Raw genomic sequence first — 21,010 nt, forward strand, 5'->3', positions numbered from 1 at the left:
GATTCTGTAGATGCTGAAAATCCAGAGCAACACATACAAAATGCCAGAGGAACTCAGCAGGTCAGGGAGCATCGACAGAAGGGAATAAACAGTCAATGTTTCAGGCTGACACCCTTCATCAGCATCTATGGAGAGGACTCTATGGAATTGATGTCCTGATGAAGGGTCTTGTCTCGACTGTGTATTCCCTTCATAGACACTACCTGACCTGCTGAGTGCTCTAGCACTTTGTATCACCTTCAATAAGTAGCTTGTGGTGCTCCAAAGTATAATTAAAGAGAGCAGTACAGTATGAACCCTAACCGGGCTGTATGGGGTGTCTAGGGAGGGGTGTCATCTCTGGTGAAAGGGGCTTGTCATGTCCATTCCAAAGCAGTTCACTCACCTTTGGTCCCACTGAACACTCATCTCCCACCTTTGGCTCTGCATAAGACAGCTACCACACCCTGGTAAACTGCTTCGCTGCTACACTGGTACCAGCTGAACCAGGTGAAGGTAGCTGGTGGGCTTCATACCTCTAGGACTTGCCTGTCTTAGTAAGTGAAGGCGGACTGGGCGAGTGAGATCAACAGTGAGATCCAATGTCCAGGAAGGTGGTTCTGTAACGCTCTGTGAGGAGCGAAGGACATGACAAGGCACAGAAGAAGTCATGGTCATCCACTGCAATCAAGGAAGACCCCAGTTTGTGTCAACTGCTCGTAGCACTGCACCTGAACTTCTGAGGTTGACAGAGTGGAACGGCTTTTCCAGTTTAACAGGTTTCCTGTCATTGCTGGATACGGTGGAGGAACACCACAGTACTAACCTGTTGTACTTCAGAAGCTGTGCTTCTGAACAGCTCGAGGTAGCGCTTCCCCAACAAGCCCTTGTGCTTCTTGAGTGCAGTTTGGGCGTATTCCTCACAGGCAAATAATACAAAGGCATCACCCGTTGGCCTCCCATCAGAGTAGTTGACAAAAAGTATTCCTTCCTTTCCACCTGTTACTGGACAATTTGATCCAAAAAATGCCAGGACCTCCTCTGCTGTGGCCACAAAGGGAAGACCACGCATTCGAATGATGACTTGATGTTCCTTTGATAGGAACTGTGCTACTTCGTTGGAGGTACCTGGTAAGTGCAAAATTAATGTCATAAAACAGGTCCATAATTCATTGAAAGTGGCATCGTAGGTAGATGGGGTCATTAAGAAAGCTTTTGGTACATTGGCCTTTATAAATCAATGTACTGAGTACAGGGGATGGGATGTTTTGTTGAAGGTGACATCGGTGAGGCCTAATTTGGAGTATCGTGTGCAGTTTTGATCACCTACCTACAGGAATGATGTAAATAAGGTTTAAAGAGTGCAGAGAAAATTTACAAGGATGTTGCTGCGACTGGAGGACCTGAGTTATAGGAAAGATTGAATAGGTTCGGACTTCATTCCAGGAAACATAGAAGACTGAGGGGAGATTTAATAGAGGTATACAAAATTATGAGGGGTATAGTTAGGGTAAATGCAAACAAACTTTTTCCACAAAGGTTGGGTGAGACTACAACTCGAGGTCATGGGGTAAGGGCAAAAAGTGAAAAGTTTACAGGGAAAATGAGGGGAAACTTATTGGTACATGGATGGATGGGATATGGAGGGCTATGGTTCCGTGCAGGTCAATGGGAGTAGACAGTTAAAATGGTTCAGCACAAACTAGATGGGCCAAAGGGCCTGCTGTATTTTTCTATGGTTCTAAAAATGGAAAAATATTGTTCATAAAATAAAACACAAATAAATCCAAAAGCAAATGACAATAAAAGATTAAAGATTAACTTTATTGGAAACATGTACATCGAAACATACAATGAAATGCCATTGGGGGCTGCTAGCAGCAGTCTGCAAATATTGCCATGTTTCTGACATCAACATAGCATGTTCACAACTTAATAACTGAAACCAATATGTTTTTAGAATGGGGGAGGAAACTGGAGCACCCAGAGAAAACCCGGACGCACTTTCAAAGATTCATCTCATGTTCTTGATATTTATTGCTTATTTATTTCTGCAGATGTACCGTGGAGAGCATTCTAACTGGTTGCATCACCATCTGGTATGCAGGAGCCACTGCACAGGATCAGAGAAAGCCGCAGGAAGTTCTAAACTCAGCCAGCTCCATCATGGGCACATGCCTCCCCAGCATCAAGGACATCTTCAAGGAGAAATGCTTCAGAAAGGTGGCATCTGTCATTAAGGACGCCCTTCACCATGACATGGCCTCTTCTCATTGCTAACATCAGGAAGGAGGTAATGGAGCCTGAAGACACACTCAACATTTCAGGAATAGCTTTTTCCCCTTTGCCCTCAGACTTCTGAAGGGTAATTGAACCCACAGACACTACCTCACTACCATACTTTCTCTTTTTGCACTATTTATTTAATTTAACTTTTTAATATATATATACTTCTTACCATGGTTTAGTTTTATTATGTATGCAGTGTACTGCATCTACAATAACAAGTAACATGACATAACTAGAACTAGGGGACATTGCCTCAAGATTCAGGGGAGAAGATTTAGGATGGAGATGAGGAGAAACTGTTTTTCCCAGAGAGTGGTGAATCTGTGGAATTCTCTGCCCAGGGAAGCAGTTGAGGCTTCTTCACTAAATATATTTAAGAAACAGTTAGATAGATTTTTACATAGTAAGGGAATTAAGGGTTATGGGGCTGAGTTTACAGACAAATCAGCAATGATCTTATTGAATGGTGGGGCAGGCTTGATGGGCTGGATGGCCTACTCATGCTCCTATTTCTTATGTTCTAAGGCTAGCGATATTAAGCCTGATTCTGATTATTTATATTTTTTTCTCTTTTATTTGTTTTGTATTTGCACAGTGTTTTGTAGATTGGTCGTTTGTCTATCTTGTTATGAGCGAATTTTTATTGATTCTATTGTGTTTCTTTGTATTTACTGTAAATGCCCACAAGGAAATTAATCTCTGGATTGTATATGGTGACATTATGTACTTTGATAATAAACTTATTTTGAACTTTGAAATCCACACGGTCACATGCAGAATGTACAAATTCTTACACACAGTGATGAGAGTTTATCCCTAATAAGTCAAATTGATTTTCCTTTGATAAGAATTGGGTTACTTCCTGGGTACCTAATTTTACTGGTTTGGAAAATGTTAAAATGGTTGAGGTAGATGCTTTAATAATGAAGGATAAAATATTCTTTACCTCCAGCAATCTTTAGAAAATCTTCCCCCGTTGCCTTGTATACCTGTTTTAAAAGGTTAACAATGAGGATATTGTGTGATCTGGGCATTCCCCTCAACACAACACAGTATTTTGTTGTTTATAAAGTGCTTTCCGATATCCTGGTGATCAAACAAATGAAAGCCCGTTTGCTTTACAGACAAACACAAGAGATTTTGCAGATGCTGGTAATCCAGAACAATACAGACAAAATGCTGGATTAGGCAGCATCTGCGGAAAGCAATAAACAATTAACATCCACAAAATGCTGGTGGAACACAGCAGACCAGGCAGTATCTATAGGGAGAAGAACTGTCGACGTTTCGAGCCGAGACCCTTCATCTTGCATTTTGTGTGTGTTGCTTGAATTTCCAGCATCTGCAGATTTCCTTGTGTTTGCAAACAATTAACATTTTCTTTTTTCTTTGTCCCTCTTCTCCCTTGGTTCGCTGTTCTCTCCAAGATTCTTTATTCTTCAGCCCTTTACTTCTTCCACCTATCAAGTCCCAGCTTCTCACTTCATCCCCTCCCCCCCACCTGGTCTCACCCGTCACTGCCAGCTTATACTATCTCTCCTCTCCCCAACTTCTTAATGTGGCTTCGGCTGTTCCTTTCCAGTCTTGGCCCAAAACGTCATGTTTCAGATTCAGGTTGACATGAATAGGATCTTGAGGAACAGATTCCAATTCAGTTTCAGATTGATTTATCACATGTACACCCAAACGCACTGAGAAATGTTTTGCTTGTGTTGATAGCCAAAGCATCCAAGGATGTGCTGGCAGCGGCCCTCGAGATTTCCCATATTCTGCCGCCAACATAGCAAGCACACAATGCTCGGCAGAACAACACAGAACACAACAAGCAACAAAAGAACCACAGCAGAACAAGCCCTGTCCCTCCCTCACACCCACATGGTCAGTCCTCCAACTCTCCAACTTCAAGACAGGCACTGGGCCTCCAATCTCCTTTGGTTCAAATTACTGAGTCCCTCCAGAATTTTTGTGTGCTGAGTAAAATAGACCTTACCTTTCTCATTTGTAATGGCCTTGTGATTTAGAGATCGCCTTGTTGTTTGTGTTAACACTTAAAACATTTGCTTTATAAACTGGCAATTACAATGAAATTAAATCAGCCATGAAGGAACGGCAGAGCAGACTCGATGGCCAATTCTCTTAATTCTACTCCTATGCCTTATGGACTCCTTACAGCATTTTATTACAAAAGCACAGAAAATTACTCTGCTCTTTATCAGTTTTTTTCAATCCTATAATTTACACTTAACACATTTCAATGCAGTAAAAAGCACTACAGGTACAAATGCTAAAGTACAGTTTTGGCCTGTTTATTACTCTCCATAGATGCTGGCTGACCTGCTGAGTTGATAACTCTGCTATGAAATGCTTAATATTAACATGTGAATTCTGCGTCATAAGCACCAGAGAATGTACAGATGCTGGAAGCCCAGAGCAGTGCACACAAAATGCTGGAGGAATTCAGCAGATCAGGCAGCATCTACGGAAGGGAATAAACCAGCGATACTTCGAGCCGAGATGCTTAATCTGGATGGGAGAAAAGGGGGAAGGCACCAGAATAAGAAGGTGGGAGAGAGGAAGGAAGAGAAGCTGGCAGGTGATAGGTTAGGCCAGGTGGATTGTATGGGGGAAAGGATTAAGAAGATGCAAGCGATAAGTGAATCCAGATGGGGGTGGATTAAGAATCTGTGGGGTGATAGGTTAGGCCAGGTGGATTGTGTTGGGGGGGATTAAGAAGCTGGCATGTGATAAGTGAAGCCAGATTGCGGGGGGGGGGGGTGGGAATAAGAAGCTGGGAGGTGATAGGTGCAAAAGGCAAAGGGCTAAAGAAGAAGAAATCTGACAGTGACCATGGCAGAAAGGGAAGGAGGAAGGGACCAGAGGAGGTGATAGGCAGAGGATAAAGGAAGAAGCTTTTCTTTGCAGTTTAACAATTTATTGCCTACTTGAATTTTATATAACTACTTATACACATGTAACTGTTTAGTATATTTCCTAGTGGTCACAGTATGTATATACATTTGCTCAGTGTGTCCCCTAGTGGTCACTGTTTGTATATAAAGTTGTTCAGTGTGCCCCCGAGTGATCACAGTGTGTATACAGTTGTTCTGTGTGCTCCCTAGTGGTTACTTTTGTATCATTCTGGAAAACTCTGGAAGCTTTTCTGGTGCTGCATTGTTTCAATAGCAACTTTCTGATTGGCTGACTCTTATTTACAAATTTGAATGGGATGTTTCTTATCTATGGGTATTAAAATAACTATCTACACAGCAGTGCCATCTTTGCTTCTCTCTTTCTTCACTTACTAGACCTCTATCACTGTTTTCAATTTTAATGTTCTATCAGTGCTTAATAAAACAATTGTGAAGCAATGTTTTGTGCCACTTTCCTGATGTCTGAAGGAACTTTGGATTAAAAGCATCAGAATTCAACAGGGGATAACCATATTTTAGTTACTGCCCCCCAGCTACTCTGCTTCACCCCCAGATTTTTAAACCCCAGTTATTCAGTATCACACTGCTCATCTAGATATCCTCATTACATCATAAGCAAAAGTATCACAAGTTCAGCTTAAGTTGTAGCTTTCTGAAGAAAGGTTATGCTTGGAGACTGCAAAAAGAGACATTTTCTTCTGAAGCCATGCTATGTGGTGAACATTGGATTATTTGAAAATGGATTACACATCAATTCAGTTCCGGCAGACTGGGTGGCTGAGATGTACTGTGAGATGTGATGGCCAGGAAGGCAGATTGGTGACAAGAGTGAAGAGTTAAGGGTGTGAGGAGGCACAAAAGGAGCCATGGTCATCCACTGCAACCAAGACACCAGTTTGTGACGACTACTCTGACCACTGGACTCAGACTTCCGAGACTTTTCACAGTAAAAACTCTCTGGCACTGGCTTCCTGTCATCTTTGCATATGAAGGACAACGTTTACCGGCACACATCAATTTTGATGGCCTCTGTTGGTCGAGGTTGACCATGGATGTGTCCTAGCTGTCGATGTCAATACATAAGCCTGGGCAGTACAATATGGGGAGCAAGCTGATAGATCCAAAGGAATGGCAGAGACTGATACAGTTAGCACCAGCAGTTTTGCAGGAGTTACTAGCCAGCGCTGAACTCAACACGAGACTGCCTTAGGGACTCCAGCTCTGGATATTTCCTTAGGGTTTACTCCTGTTGCCTTCCCCATCAGAGGGTAGAGCAGCAAGGCATATTTATTATTATGACTTTCTCTTTTGTATTTGCACAGTTTGTTGACTTGGCACATTGATTTTTTTGTCTATCCTGTTGGGTACAGTCTTTCATTGATTCTGTTATGTGTTTTGGATTAACTGCCCACAAGACAATGAATCTCAGGGTGGTATACGCTAAAATATATGTGCTTTGTAAGTAACTTTACCTTGAAACACATTGGAGAGCCCTGCTGGCAGCCAATAGGGTAATATCTTTTTGAACTTGCTTCTACCTTATCTATCTTTTTGTTTCCTACCTGTTTTTTGAAACCTTATTATAAATCTTAATATTGCTCTACTATATTATGTCTTTGAGAAAGACGAATGCCTCTACAAAAGAAAAAGAAGATGATTCTCCAACCACTTTGGAATCAATTGGAGATTTCCTTAAGAAGCAAAGAACAGAACTCTCTGAGGAATTTCAATGTTGGACACTATTCAACAAACTCTAATCGAACATGAAAAGCAAATTAAGGAGAATAAAGAAACTTTGTTGATACTGAAAGCAGACTTAGAAGACATGAGTAAGCTCTGCAAAAAATTATCATTATCTAATGAAAAATTAACAAAGTTTACCAACCTGGAAAGTAGAAGCAGAAGGAACAACCTATGTATTCTGGGTCTTGAAGAATCGATTGAAGGTGCCCACCCCATGGAGTTCTTTGCAAGCTTTCTGAAGCAGCTATTCCCTGATTTATTACTGTCTGTGCCTAAGTTGGAGCGTGCCCATCGATCACTGGTCCCCAAACCAAAGTTGGGAGAGCGTCCTAGATCGGTTATTTTATGTTTCACGAATTTCGTACTAAGGAGCTTTTAATAAGTCATACCCATCGAGTAGGAATGATTGATTACAATGGGAAGATGGTCAGATTCGTGGAAGATTATACACCGGAGGTTATGGCTGAACGTGCTAGTACAAAGAGGTCATGTCGTTGCTTTATAAGAAAGGGTTTAAGCCCTTTCTTTATTTCCCTGCATGTCTTAGAATCGTTCTGAAAAATGGTGTGCAGAAATGGCTGGGATCGGTTGAACATGCGCAGAAGTTTTTGAAAGCAGAAGATTAATTGCGTTATATCTCTTACAAGAGCAATTATCTTTTTAATGTTGGATAGAATAAGGTTTTAATAAACCCACATTTTGACCGTTTATATATCTTGTCTTTTGATATTTTCTTTGATTGTTTTACTACTTTATTCTTTTTTTTGAGGGTTTTCTATATAAATATTTTTTGAAATTGTTAAAATGAATCCTCTTATGTTTTGGATTTTTGATCTAAGTTTTTTTTCTGTTTTGTCGTGGTAGGAACATAATAACCTTGGATGACTGGAGTTTTGCCAGCATGATTTCTTCAGGAGGGTTGTCTTTAGGGTTTAGCATGCTGACTGTCCTTTGGCCAGATTTTTGGCTTTGGGAGGAGGAGAGGGTGGGATCTCTTTTTTCGTTTTTCTCTGGAAGCTGGGTTGGGCTACCATCCAGATTTTCTGTTTGAGTACCTTATTTTATGGTTCATTCTCTGGTTCAAATAATTTATGGTCAGATCTTTTAACTCTTCTGTTAATTAGAATTTATAATGGATCGAAATATTAATTTACTTAGTTTTAAAGTGAAAGGGTTAAATCATCTTGTAAAACGGATTAAGATTTTTGCTTATATTAAAAAGTTACGGGCCCCCATTATTTTTCTACAAGAAACACATGTACGTAGTTGTGACAATGCATGCCTTTATAATCAGTGGAGGGGTCTACAATTTCATTCTTCATTCAGAGCAAAAGTTCGAGGAGTCTCGATTTTTATAGATAATACAATTTCTTTTGTTTAACATAAAGTTAAAATTAATACTCCCTTTCTGCTGGGTGAAAAAAATGTCAGACGTCAACAATATCACACTTCATTAGATATTGTGATATTTAATGGGCGATTTGTCATAGTGTCAGGGAAACTAGATAATAAATTAATTGTATTTGCTAATGTATACACTCCCAATGTGGATGGCCCAGGATTTTTTGAGCGTTTCTTTTCATTCCTGCTAGATTTGAGTTTTTATTTTTTAGTGATGGGAGGAGATTTTAATTGTTGTCTAGACCCAGTATTAGATCATTCTTCTCTTAAATCAGCCACACCTAATAAATCAGCTTTATTTATTCAATCCTTTCTAATGAAGTGCGATATTGTTGATGTCTGGCGATTTTTTTCACCCAGCAGAAAGGGAGTATTCATTTTTCTCTCATGTCCATCATTCCCATACCAGGTTTGATTTTTTTTTATTGATAGTCAAATGATTCCATTAGTTCTATCCATTGAATATAAAGAAATAGCTGTATCTGACCATTCTCCTGTATTTCTATCTTTAAATCTTCCTGGTTTCACTTATATGAACAGATCCGGGCATTTTAATTTAACTTTGTTATCTGAATAAGGACTTCCTAAAATTTCTGGAGAATCAAATTACTCTTTTTCTTTAAGAAAATGCGTTGGAAGAGACTTCTAGTCTTATCATTTAGGATGCTTTTAAGGCATATATTAGAGGACAAATTATCTCCTATACTGCATATATTAAGAAAAAAACTAATAAAGAGAGAACTGATTTAGTTAATCAATTAAAACAATTAGACCAGAAATATGCTTTGACACCAGACCCTGAACTATACAAAAGATGTATTGAAATTAAAACTAAATATGATCTTCTTATGCTGATGACTTATTGCTTATTATATCTAATGTTGCAACTTCTTTACCCTCTGTGTTTCTTTTACTGACTAATTTTAGTCAGTTTTCAGGATATAAATTGAATTTACATAAGAGTGAATTGTTTCCTTTAAATAATTTGATACCAACCAATATTAACTTTCCTTTTAAAATTGTAAGAAAACAGTTTACATATTTGGGTGTAACAATCACTAAGAACTATAAAGATCATTCAAAGAAAATTTTCTAACCTTAATGAATTATGTGAAAAAGACACTTTCTAATTGGTCGCCTCTCTTTTTTATCATTAATTGGTCGAATCAATTCTATTAGAATGAATATTTAACCTAAATTTATATACCTTTTTCAAGTTGTACCTGATTTTATTCCTAAGTCTTTTTTTTGATTCTTTAGATTCGATTCTTTCTTCCTATATATGGAAGAGCAGAAAACCCCGATTAAATAAAGCCCACCTTCAAAAAATTAAAAAGAAGGGAGGCTTTGCTCTACCCAATTTTAGGTTATATTATTGGGCAATTAACATACAAAATCTTACGTTCTGGTTATATTATATTAATCGTGAGGATTGTCCAATATGGTTCTTTTTGGAAGCCAACTCTGTTACGAAATTTTCTATTATTTTTCTTCTTGGATCCTCTCTTCCTTTATCTTTAAATAAATTAACTGACAGTTTGGTGGTTAAACACACCTTGAGGATCTGGCTACAGTTTAGAAAACATTTCGGTTTATTGAGATTTTCCCTTTCTAGTCCTATTTTTTCTGATTTTTTTTTAAACCATCTACGACCGATCTGTTTTTTAGAGAATGGGATAGATTAGGTATCAAATGATTTCAGGATCTGTTTGTTGGAGGGAATCTCTCTTCTTTTGAGCAGCTCTCAGTGAAATATAACCTATTAAATACCCATTTTTTTTAGTATTTACAGATTAGAGATTTTTTTAAGATCTAAACTACATATAGTTCCTACCAACCCGGATAAGAACATAATAGATGTAATTTTTAATTTGAAAATTTAATTTTGATAATGGCTCAATATCTTAAATTTATGGTCTGTTGTTGGGATTGAGAATGGCTCCTTTAGACAAAATTAAAAAAGATTGGGAAAAGGATTTACAGACTTCATTATCTGATGAGACCTGGAGGGCTATTTTCAAAAGGGCTAATTCTTCATCATTATGTGCTCATCATTCCCTCCTACAATTTAAAGTGGTACATAGGGTTCATATGTCTAAAGACAAGCTCTCTCATTTTTTTGCAGATGTATCTCCTTATTGTGACAGATGTAATAATGGAGAGGCTTCATTAATTCATATGTTTTGGTCATGTTCGAGCCTTATATTCCAAAATTTTCTGTACTTTTTAAAGTTAATTTTAAGCCCAATCCTTTGACTGCCTTATTTGGTATTGTTGAGGAGAGGGCTATAACTTTGGAGCCTTCTCATTCACGGGTACTGGCTTTTATATTTCTTGTGGCTAGGAGGGAGATCTTGCTTAAATGGAAGGAGGTTCTCCCCCTACACATGCTCAATGGTTATGCGATGTTATGTCATGTTTAGAGAAGATTCATTGTTCGATTTCTGATTCTAACCAAGATTTTCAAATGCTATGGGAACCTTTTCTGAACTATTTAAAAAATCTTCGAATTGTTATTGTTATTAAAATATAGATCTGGGCTACTATTATAAAACACTATTTTTTTCGCTTGTTTTTTTTTTACCAACCAGCTTTGTCTTCTTTGTCTTGGTAGTGGGTATAGATAAGTATCCTTATGAATTCTGTATTTGTGTATATGAAATTTAATAAAAATATTGGAAAAAGAAAGAAACACCTTGAGCAAGCCTGGAAAAGGAATTAAGGAAGGCCTTGGGAAACGAGAGTTATCACTAGAAAATTAACATACCATGGTAGTCCCTCACTGTCCATAAGACCATAAGATACTGGAGCAGAATTAGGCCAATCAGCCCATCAAATTTGTTCCATCATTCCATCATGGCTGATTTATCATTCCTCTCAACCCCATTCTCCTGCCTTCTCCCCATAAACTTTAACACCCTTACTAATCAAGAACCTATCAACCACAGCTTTAAATATACCCAATGACTTGGCCTCCATGGCTGCCTGTAGCTATGGATTCCACAGATTCACCACCCTGTTTGCTTAGGTAAGGGGCACAAAACTGCTCATAATAGTCCATGTGCAGTCTGACCAATGTCTTATAAAGCCTCAGCATTACAGTTTGGGTTTATATTCTAGTCCTCTTGAAATGAATGCTAACATTGCATTTGCCTTCCTCACCACTGACTCAATCTGCAAGTTAACCTTTAGGGAATCCTGCATTTCTGATTTCTGCTTTGCTCCCTGTTGAGAAACTAGTTGACACCATTATTCCTTCTGCTTTGGGAATAGTGAGATTTCATGATATTAATGTACCATCTCAACCACTCTTGCATGGTCTGCAGGCCTAGGCAGTCCACTTGGGAATACCATGTGCCATGGGCCAGCCAACAGCCATATTTTCCTGAAAGTGGTTTTCCCTGACTGGCAATTCAAACTCAAGCAAGCTAAGATGTTGGCCTACCTCAATATATCGACTGCCCATGTGATGTTTATGCCTCTGTAGTGCCAGGTCTCTGTGTTCATTATTGATGAACCTCACAAGTGCTTCTCCATTCCGTCGTCCCTGAAAATTCAGGCAAAGTGCTATACCACCCCTTTAAAATTAAGAAAAAAATCACTGATATTTAAAAGGCAATGACAGCAACATATACAAATATTAGAAATATGAGAATATAAAATAATAAATTGAAAGTGAATAGCCAATCCAGTTATATAAAATGTCTGTACTTAGCTACCCGTAATAACCAAAAGTTTCTTCATCAGTTATAATATAATACGTGATATCCCTCTGCACCTCACTGGCACATCAGGAGGCAACCGTGCTGTTTCTTTAGCCTTTGTCTGTTTTTACAGGGTCGAGTTGCCTGCTCGATGCTCAGCTGAACACGGATGGAGAGCATGCAAGGAGCTGGCCAGGTTCGAAGCCCGGACCACTCACCTCGAAGTCCGGTACAGGTGCCACTACACCGCTGGCTGGATGTATTCCTCTTCAGTTACCGAATGAAAATTCTTTAAAGGTTTGCAGCTCTGACAAACCTATATTAAGTATGCATTTTAGCTTATCCAAGGGATGATAAGGTAGAGATTTTCAAGATGAGGAGTACAAGAGGTGTAAAAGATGGTAAGAGGCATAAATAGAGTGGATCGTCAGAGAATTTTCCCCAGGGTAGAAGTGGCTAATGTGAGAGAGCATAATTTTAAGGTGACTGGAGGGAAGTATCGGGGAGATGTCAGAGGTCACTTGTTTTACACATAGAGAGGCTTGTGTGTGGAACACCCTGCCAGCGGTGGTGATTGAGGCAGACACACTAAAGATATTTAAGAGACTCCTATATAGGCATATGGATGACAGAAACATTGAGGGTTATGTGACAGGGAAGGGATTAGATTGATCTGAGAGTCGGATAAAAGGTCAACACAACATCTTGAGCTGAAAGCCCTGCACTGTACTGTACTGTTCCATGTTCTCTGGTTTATAATTTGTGTGGAGAATATTGTGGTGAACTACATATACCTGTCTGGACACACCCCCTGCTGACTGCTCCTGTGGATCCTCCCACTGACCCCTGTATAAAGGCGATTGAGGTCTGAGCCCGGTCTCTCTGTCTCCAGGATGTAGTATGGTGGTCAACCACTGCTTGTTCCTTCTTCCAGTCAATAAAAGCCAATATCTCGCCTTTACGTCTCAGAGAGAGTTATTGATGGTGCATCAAATATAAAGTAATTAATTGAAAGGAAATACCCAGAACAACTGGGTAAAGTGTCCACACTTAGACAGGTGTAATAATTTAATTATTTACTCATATTTAGTTACTGATCAGAAATTCTCAAGAAGTTTGCAGATCTGAGAAATTTACATTAAGTTTGAATTTTAGCTTATTCAAGAGATGACAAGGTAGAGGGTTTCAAGGTGAAGATTTTGGCAAGTGGTTCAAAGACATCAAATTCGATCAAGGTCCAATAACAACTGTTTCAGAGAGGAGTTTTTCTTTAATTCTAGAATTAAATGCACAATTCTGTGGAATAAGGAGCTTACAGAATGTTGGCAATATAAAGAGTGTAGAACAACAAGATCCGGTACAGGCATGAAGGTTTAAATCTACATTGTAAGTTTCTAAAAACCAATATCTAGCAGCTTCTATTGAAAATTATTTGTGTACAGAATTTACAGTCATGGAAATTACTGTTATTCACATTACTGAATTGGTTGAGAACTCCCTGAATCATGACAGCCTTGCAACTAGCAAAAGAATTGCAAAATCAAACAATGCAGAATACAGATATGTATCTCAATTCGAATGTGATTATTTTCTATAGTAAATCACCTCATCACAGTCAAGGGCAAAGCAATCTGTAGTCATAATTGTTTGATTTAAAGAATTTATAATTATTCTACGTATGACTAAAGAGGTGACTGTGGACTTCAGGAAGATGCAGACTGATCACTTCTCACTGCACGTAAACGGCTCAGCTGTTGAGCGAGTCAGGACACCAAATTTTTGTGCTCATAATGGATGATGTCACCTGGTCACTCCACACCTCCTCTTTAGCTGAGAAAGCACAGCAGTTCGTCCTGAGCAGACTGAAGCGAGCAAGGCTCCCACCCCCATTCTTACCAATTTTTACAGGGGCACCATCGAGAATGGATCAGCTGCATCACTGTCTGGCATGGAAATTGTGAAGCATCTGACTGCCAGACCCCACCAAGGATTGCAACTGCTGAGAGGATCATCAAGGACACGGGTCCACCCAACTGAGATCATTATCCAGAGTGCGGTCACACATTGTCAATGATCCCTCCCAACATTCTCCTTGACCCCCAAACATCAGGCAGGAGGTACTGTTAGCATGGGAAGCACCTTCTTACCCAGGATGTGAGATTACTGAACTTCCTGCCAACACCCAGCTTTCATCAATATGTGTGAAGCGCCAGTAGCATTATACTGTTCACTTTTTAATTTGTGTTGTACAGTAAATGCATCTTATTATTTGTTAATTCACTAGTGGTAATATTGCTCTCTGTGTTATGTGTGCCTGAGTTATATGTACTGTGTTGTCACTCGGTCCAGAGGAACATTGTTTCATTTGGTGGTATACATGGGGACAGTTGTGTGTGAGTTATATGTACTGTGTTGTCACTCGGTCCAGAGGAACATTGTTTCATTTGGTGATCTACATAGGGACGGTTGTGTGTGAGTTATATGTACTGTGTTGTGTACCCTGGTCCAGAGAGATGTAGTTTTGTTTGGTGACATACATAGGGACGGTTGTGTGTGAGTTATATGTACTGTGTCGTCACCCTGGTCCAGAGGAACATTGTTTCATTTGGTGATATATATAGGGACGGTTGTGTGTGAGTTATATGTACTGTGTTGTCAGTCGGTCCAGAGGAACATTGTTTCATTTGGTGGTATACATGGGGACGGTTGTGTGTGAGTTATATGTACTGTGTTGTGTACCCTGGTCCAGAGGAACATTGTTTCATTTGGTGGTATACATGGGGACGGTTGTGTGTGAGTTATATGTACTGTGTTGTGTACCCTGGTCCAGAGGAACATTGTTTCATTTGGTGGTATACATAGGGACGGTTGTGTGTGAGTTATATGTACTGTGTCGTCACCCTGGTCCAGAGGAACATTGTTTCATTTGGTGGTATACATGGGGACGGTTGTGTGTGAGTTATATGTACTGTGTTGTGTACCCTGGTCCAGAGGAACATTGTTTCATTTGGTGGTATACATGGGGACGGTTGTGTGTGAGTTATATGTACTGTGTTGTGTACCCTGGTCCAGAGGAACATTGTTTCATTTGGTGGTATACATAGGGACGGTTGTGTGTGAGTTATATGTACTGTGTCGTCACCCTGGTCCAGAGGAACATTGTTTCATTTGGTGGTATACATGGGGACGGTTGTGTGTGAGTTATATGTACTGTGTCGTCACCCTGGTCCAGAGGAACATTGTTTCATTTTTTGGATACATGGGGACAGTTGAATGTGACTGAGCTGGTTCAAGTTTAACAGCATCTTCCCCTCCACAATCAGATTTCTGAATCGCTGAACTCCCCTTTGTGATTTAACGAGTTTGCACCGTACTGCCATTGTAAAAAACTAATTTCACATCAGATAAATTAATGCTAACAAACCTGATTCTGCATTTCTAATGCTTTTGTTAAATACGCACCTTTACATGAGAAACATTTATAAAATCAGGATTTTCAAGAGGAAATACAAAGCTTGAGATCATGGAAGCTGTTACTTGTAGAGTTTAGAAAAGTTTATTTTGAAGATTTAGGATTGTTTAGTGCCATTTCCAGTAGACAAGTGTAAAGGAAAACAAAATAATTGTTACTTTGGATCTGGCGCAACACAAAAAAAATACACAGTAAGATAAAAACACAATAACTACAAGTGTAAATAGAGAATGTAGATTCTTAATTGAATGTCCATAAATTTACACAAGAGTGTCTGTACATAAGGTGACTGCCAGGATTTGATATAGTAGTGGTAGTTGGGGGTATGGAGGGGCGGGTTAGTAGGTGGAGGCATTGATCAGCCTTACTGCTTGTGGGGGGGAAGTAATTGTTTTTGTCTGGTGGTCCCAGTGTGGATGCTATTCCCCTCCCTGATGGGAATGGGACAAACAGTCCATGAGCAGGATGGGTGGGATCCTACTTCATGATGCTGGTGCTGCAGTTTTTACTTCCTGTTGTTGAACCTTCCTCTCTGCCGCAGGGTAGTGCAGTTTCCGTACCATGCAGTGATGCAGCAGGTTAGGATGCTCTCTACTGCGCATCGGTAGAAGGATGTGAATATAGACGTGCATCGAGACCAGAAGTTGCCAAATATTGCATTCACTTAACAGCTATGTACAAGACTGTGTATATAGACACCCAAAGTAAACAACATATAGTGATTAAAATGGAAGGGAGAAGTAACAAATAAACCAGAAAAGAAAAAGGCCAAGGTAAACAATCACGGTTCCTTGTTATTATAGTGGTTAGTAATCTTGCCTGGCACATGGATAACAAGGCTTCAATTCCCCAATGGGAAGATGTACAGATGATCTTTTTTTTGCATACTACATGCACTTTGAATTATATTTTACTAATTTATTTATGGTGATATTTAGTTCTGTGTGTTGTGTGTGATATACTTTGTGGGTGCACTGTGATCCGGAGGGACTTTGTTCTATTTGGTTGTATGACAATAAACTTGAACTTGATAAATAAATATATTGTAATTTAATAAAATGGTTATGCTATCATTATCCGATTGTATTATATTTAAAAAATCCAATACTAACTTAACTATGTTGAGACCACTGAAGAATCTGGCGATGTCTTGATCAGACGTCTGCCAGGGTAACCCCCTGGCTCTGATAACTGTATTATCATCTATCACCTCCATCTTGCTGCTGAAAATAAAAAGAAGAGAGTTATATTCCTTCACCCACCATTCAGACGATGTTAGGTGTTCGATTTTATTTTGAACAAACTCCTCTGTTCACAAGAGGAGACTGGAAGGACAATGGAAAATCCTACAAAAAGTAGTGGATAAGGTCCAGTCTATCACTGATAAAGCCCTCCCCACCACTGAGCACAGCTACACAGAGTGTTGTTGCAGGAAAGCAGCATCCATCATCAGGGACCCCCGCCACCCAGGCTGTGCTCTCTTCTCACTGCTGCTGTCAGGAAGCCTCAGGTCCCACACCACCAGGTTCAGGAACAGTTATTACCCCTCAACCATCAGGGACCCCCACCACCCAGGCAATGCTCTCTTCTCACTGCTGCCATCAGGAAGAAGATACGGGAACTTCAGAACCCACACTACCAAGTTCAGGGAACAGTTGTTACTCTTCAACGATAAATAGTTGATGTTTTGGGCCGAGACCCTTCATTGGGACTGGAAAGGAAGGGGGAAGAAGCCAGAAAAAAGAGGGCAGGGAGGGGAAGTGATAGGTGAGACCAGGTGAAGGGAGGGAGATGAAGTTGAATTTCCCCATGGGGATGAATAAAGTATCTATCTATCTATCTATCTATCTATCTATCTATCTATCTATCTATCTATCTATCTATCTATCTAAGTGAGAAGCTGGGAGGTGATAGGTGGAAGAGGTAAAGGGCTGGAGGAAAAGGTATCTAATAGGTGAGGAGAGTGGACCATGGGAGAAAGGGAAGGAGGAAGGAACACAGGGGAGGTGATGGGTAGATGAGGGGGAAAGAAGTAAGAGGGGAGCCAGAATAAGGAGGGGAATGCATCTTTCTAATTTTAAGATGCAGAGAAAAATAATCAAATTAGCAAACTGAACTAGAATACCTGCTGAAGGAATGGCAGGTTTTGTTGTAAATAAAGATGCCTTGGAGTTGACCATTCAATCCTAATCCTAAATTTTTGTAGGAATATTTAACCTAGGTTTTATAACTATTATTTCATTGAAGTTCAGGTAGATTTATGAAACATTCCACTACGTTCAATTTACTGCGATAATCAAAATATAAATTGGAGGCTTTGACCAATCATACTTTTTGTCTTTTATTCTCTTTCATAGATAAAGAGAAACACCTCACACTTCTCATATATTCAAAGTGCATTCATTATCAAAGTATACATGCAGCATATAACCCTGAGATTCATTTTCCCCACAGACAGCCATGAAACATAGAAACACCATGAAACTCATTTAAAGAAAAACATCAACCCCATGTTAAAAATTGCACCCAAACAACAACAAAAAAATAATAATAGGGGAAAACACACTAAATCAAAAGAGTTCTTTGCAAATGCCACTCCACTCTTCAAGAAGGGAGAAAGGTAGAAGAAAGGAAATTATTGGCCAGTTAGTCTGACCTCAGTGGTTGGGAAAATGTTGGAGTCGATTAGTAAGGATGAGAACTCAGGGTACTTGGAGGCACATGATAAGATAGGCCGTGGTCAGCATGGTTTCTTCAAGGGAAAATCTTGCCTGACAGATCTGTTGGAATTCTTTGAAGAAACATCAAGCAGGATAGAGAAAGGAGAATCGGTTGATGTTCTGGATGGGAGGCTGGTTTCTGTGATGTGCAGTTTCCCTCGGTCATGGGCAGAGCAGGTACTGTATCAGCCGTGATGCGTCCCGAACGGATGCTTTCTAAGGTGCCTTGATAAAAGTTTGTGAGGGCCAAACAGGATGTGCTGAATTTCTTTGGCCTCAGGAAGAAGTAATTCTGCTTCTCTGTCATATGATCTATATTTGCAATGATGTGTCTGGATGAATAGAATATAGGATTTGGAATTTATTTAAATCTTTCATCCATCCCACAACATGAGAGAGTAAAAGTCTTTGCATTAGGACCCTGTAACAATGTACAGATGTGTGAATTTTAAAGTCTAATGACACATAAACAAAAGCGTTTCACTGCATCTGGGTACATGTGACAGTAATAAACCTTTGTATTGATTTCTTCATGCGATACCCAGCAGAATAATCAGGCCACCACAAATTCAGTTCAGTCCACATGATAAAGAAATGGCTCAGAAACCAGACAACATCCTGAGTATGACACTCTGTGCTCCAGACTAAGCCATGCCTCTAATCAAGCTATCCAGTAAAGCCGAGAGCCCAATGCAAATCCCAAGAAATTATATAGAACATAGAATAGTACAGCACAGTACAGGCCCTTTGGCCCACAATGTTATGCCAACCCTTAAACCCTGCCTCCCATATATCCCCCCACCTTAAGTTCTTCCATATACCTGTTTAGTAGTCTCTTAAATTTCACTAGTGTATCTGCCTCCACCACTGACTCATGCAGTGCATTCCACGCACCAACCACTCTCTGAGTGAAAAACCTTCCTCTAATATCCCCCTTGAACTTCCCACCCCTTACCTTGAAGCCATGTCCTCTTGTACTGAGCAGTGGTGCCCTGGGGAAGAGGCGCTGGCTATCCACTCTGTCTATTCCTCTTAATATCTTGCCATCATTTCTCAACTGGGTATCTTGCTTAACTAATTAGTCAGGGTATCAAAGGTTACAGGGAGAAGGCAGGTGACTAGGTTGAGAGGGATAATAAATTAGCCATGATGGAATAGTGGAGCAGACTCGATGGGCCGAATGGCCTATCTCTGTTCCTATGTCTAATGGTATTATGGTCTAATTCATCACCAACATTAATTAGTTACCTTTAATATCATAAGACATAGGAGCCAATTGAGCCTGCTCTGCCATTCCATCATGGCTGATTTATTATCCCTCTCAACCCCATTCTCCTGCCTTCTCCCCGTAACCTTTGACACCCTGACTAATTAAGAACGAATCAACCTCCACTTTAAATATACCTAATGACTTGGCCTCCACAGCTATCTGTAGCAATGAATTTCATAGATTCACCACCCTCTGGCTAAAGAGATTCCTCCTCATTCCTGTTCTAAAGGGATGTCCCTCTAACCCGAGGCTGTGTCCTCTGGTCCTGGATTCCCAACTCTATGAAGCAACCTCTCCAAGTACCCTCTACCTAGGTCTGTTATTCAAACACTCAGCTGTCTACATGATGACTTGGAAAATCCAGAAGGGAGTGTTTGAAAAAGTCAAATAAAGCTATTAATTCATCATTATTATGTAGAATCGAACAGGTCAGGGTGTCGGGGCTGGAGACAAGCGTCAAGCCCGTTCAGATCGCTGCTCTGTGAGGTTTGCTCATCTCTGCACTGAACTTCAGATTGTCGCTCTTCAGATACTCATATGTGAACTGAACGGAGGCTGCAGTCGGCATCTGAATCATAAACTTCAGTTCTGAATGCTATTTGCTTAGTGTTATTGCTTGCATAATGTGGGTTTTTTCTCTCTACACATTGGTGCTCGATGGTCCTGTTTTGTTTTAATGGGTTCTCTTGGGTTTCTCTGTTTGATAATGAACTTTGTCACAGACAGCTCTGGAGACCAGGTCATTGTGTATATTTTAACCAGAGGTTGTTAGCTTCATGATTAGTAAGGGCTTCAAAGGTACAGGGAGAAGGCAGGAGACTCCCAGAAAAGGCACTTTTTTGTTAAAAAAATGTTTCATGTGCACGCAGACAATAAAGAAGGAAATGTACTATCACAGAGTAAACAAGCAAATATTTAAATCACAGAGAGCGATTTTCACAATTAAAGCATGAAGACTTACCAAGTCCCCGTTTCAAATTTGTGATTCACTCTTTCAGGATCTACAAACCTGTGGTCTGAACAGTGCAAAACATTATTTTAATTTTCAGCATTTATTTAACGATACAGCACTGTAACAATCCTTTCAGGTCCAATGAGCCCTCACCACCCAGTTACACCCATGTGACCAATTAAGCTTCTAACCCGTATGTCTTTGGAATGTGGAGGAAACCGTAGCGCCCAGAGAAAACCCACGCAGTCACTATGGTTAGCTACCTCTGTCCCCTTAGGGTCCGACTGCCAATTATTGCCTGCCGCATTCCTCCATGGGCAGTCTGTTCTTAAAGGGCTCGTGCTGAGCACAGAGTTCCACTCCTAGTTGATGCACCATCAATAACTCACGCTGAGACTTAGGAAGTGAGATATCGGCTTTTATTGACTGGAAGAATAAACAGCACTACATCCTGGGGAAAATGAGGGAGAGCAGCAGCCCACAGTCGCCTTTATACAGGGGTCTGTGGGAGGAGCCACAGGAGCAGTCAGCAGGGTCTGTGGGAGGAGCC

At 40.1% G+C, this 21,010-nt stretch overlaps 1 protein-coding gene across 3 annotated transcripts in view; it reads right to left on the minus strand.

The window, feature by feature from the left end:
• Positions 1–21,010, minus strand: part of esrp1 (epithelial splicing regulatory protein 1) — a 107,990-nt gene that overhangs the window by 55,802 nt on the left and 31,178 nt on the right. For all 3 annotated transcript variants that reach the window (XM_073025970.1, XM_073026053.1, XM_073025886.1), the window contains exons 6-10: positions 20,470–20,524; positions 16,631–16,741; positions 11,788–11,920; positions 3,215–3,257; positions 806–1,107 (exon numbers count right to left, since the gene is read on the minus strand). In XM_073025970.1, coding sequence (XP_072882071.1) covers positions 806–1,107; positions 3,215–3,257; positions 11,788–11,920; positions 16,631–16,741; positions 20,470–20,524 — 644 coding nt within the window. The remainder of the gene's footprint in view (positions 1–805; positions 1,108–3,214; positions 3,258–11,787; positions 11,921–16,630; positions 16,742–20,469; positions 20,525–21,010) is intronic.

This window comes from Hemitrygon akajei, chromosome 1 (genome assembly GCF_048418815.1).
Source record: "Hemitrygon akajei chromosome 1, sHemAka1.3, whole genome shotgun sequence".
NCBI classification, from domain to species: Eukaryota; Metazoa; Chordata; class Chondrichthyes; order Myliobatiformes; family Dasyatidae; genus Hemitrygon; species Hemitrygon akajei.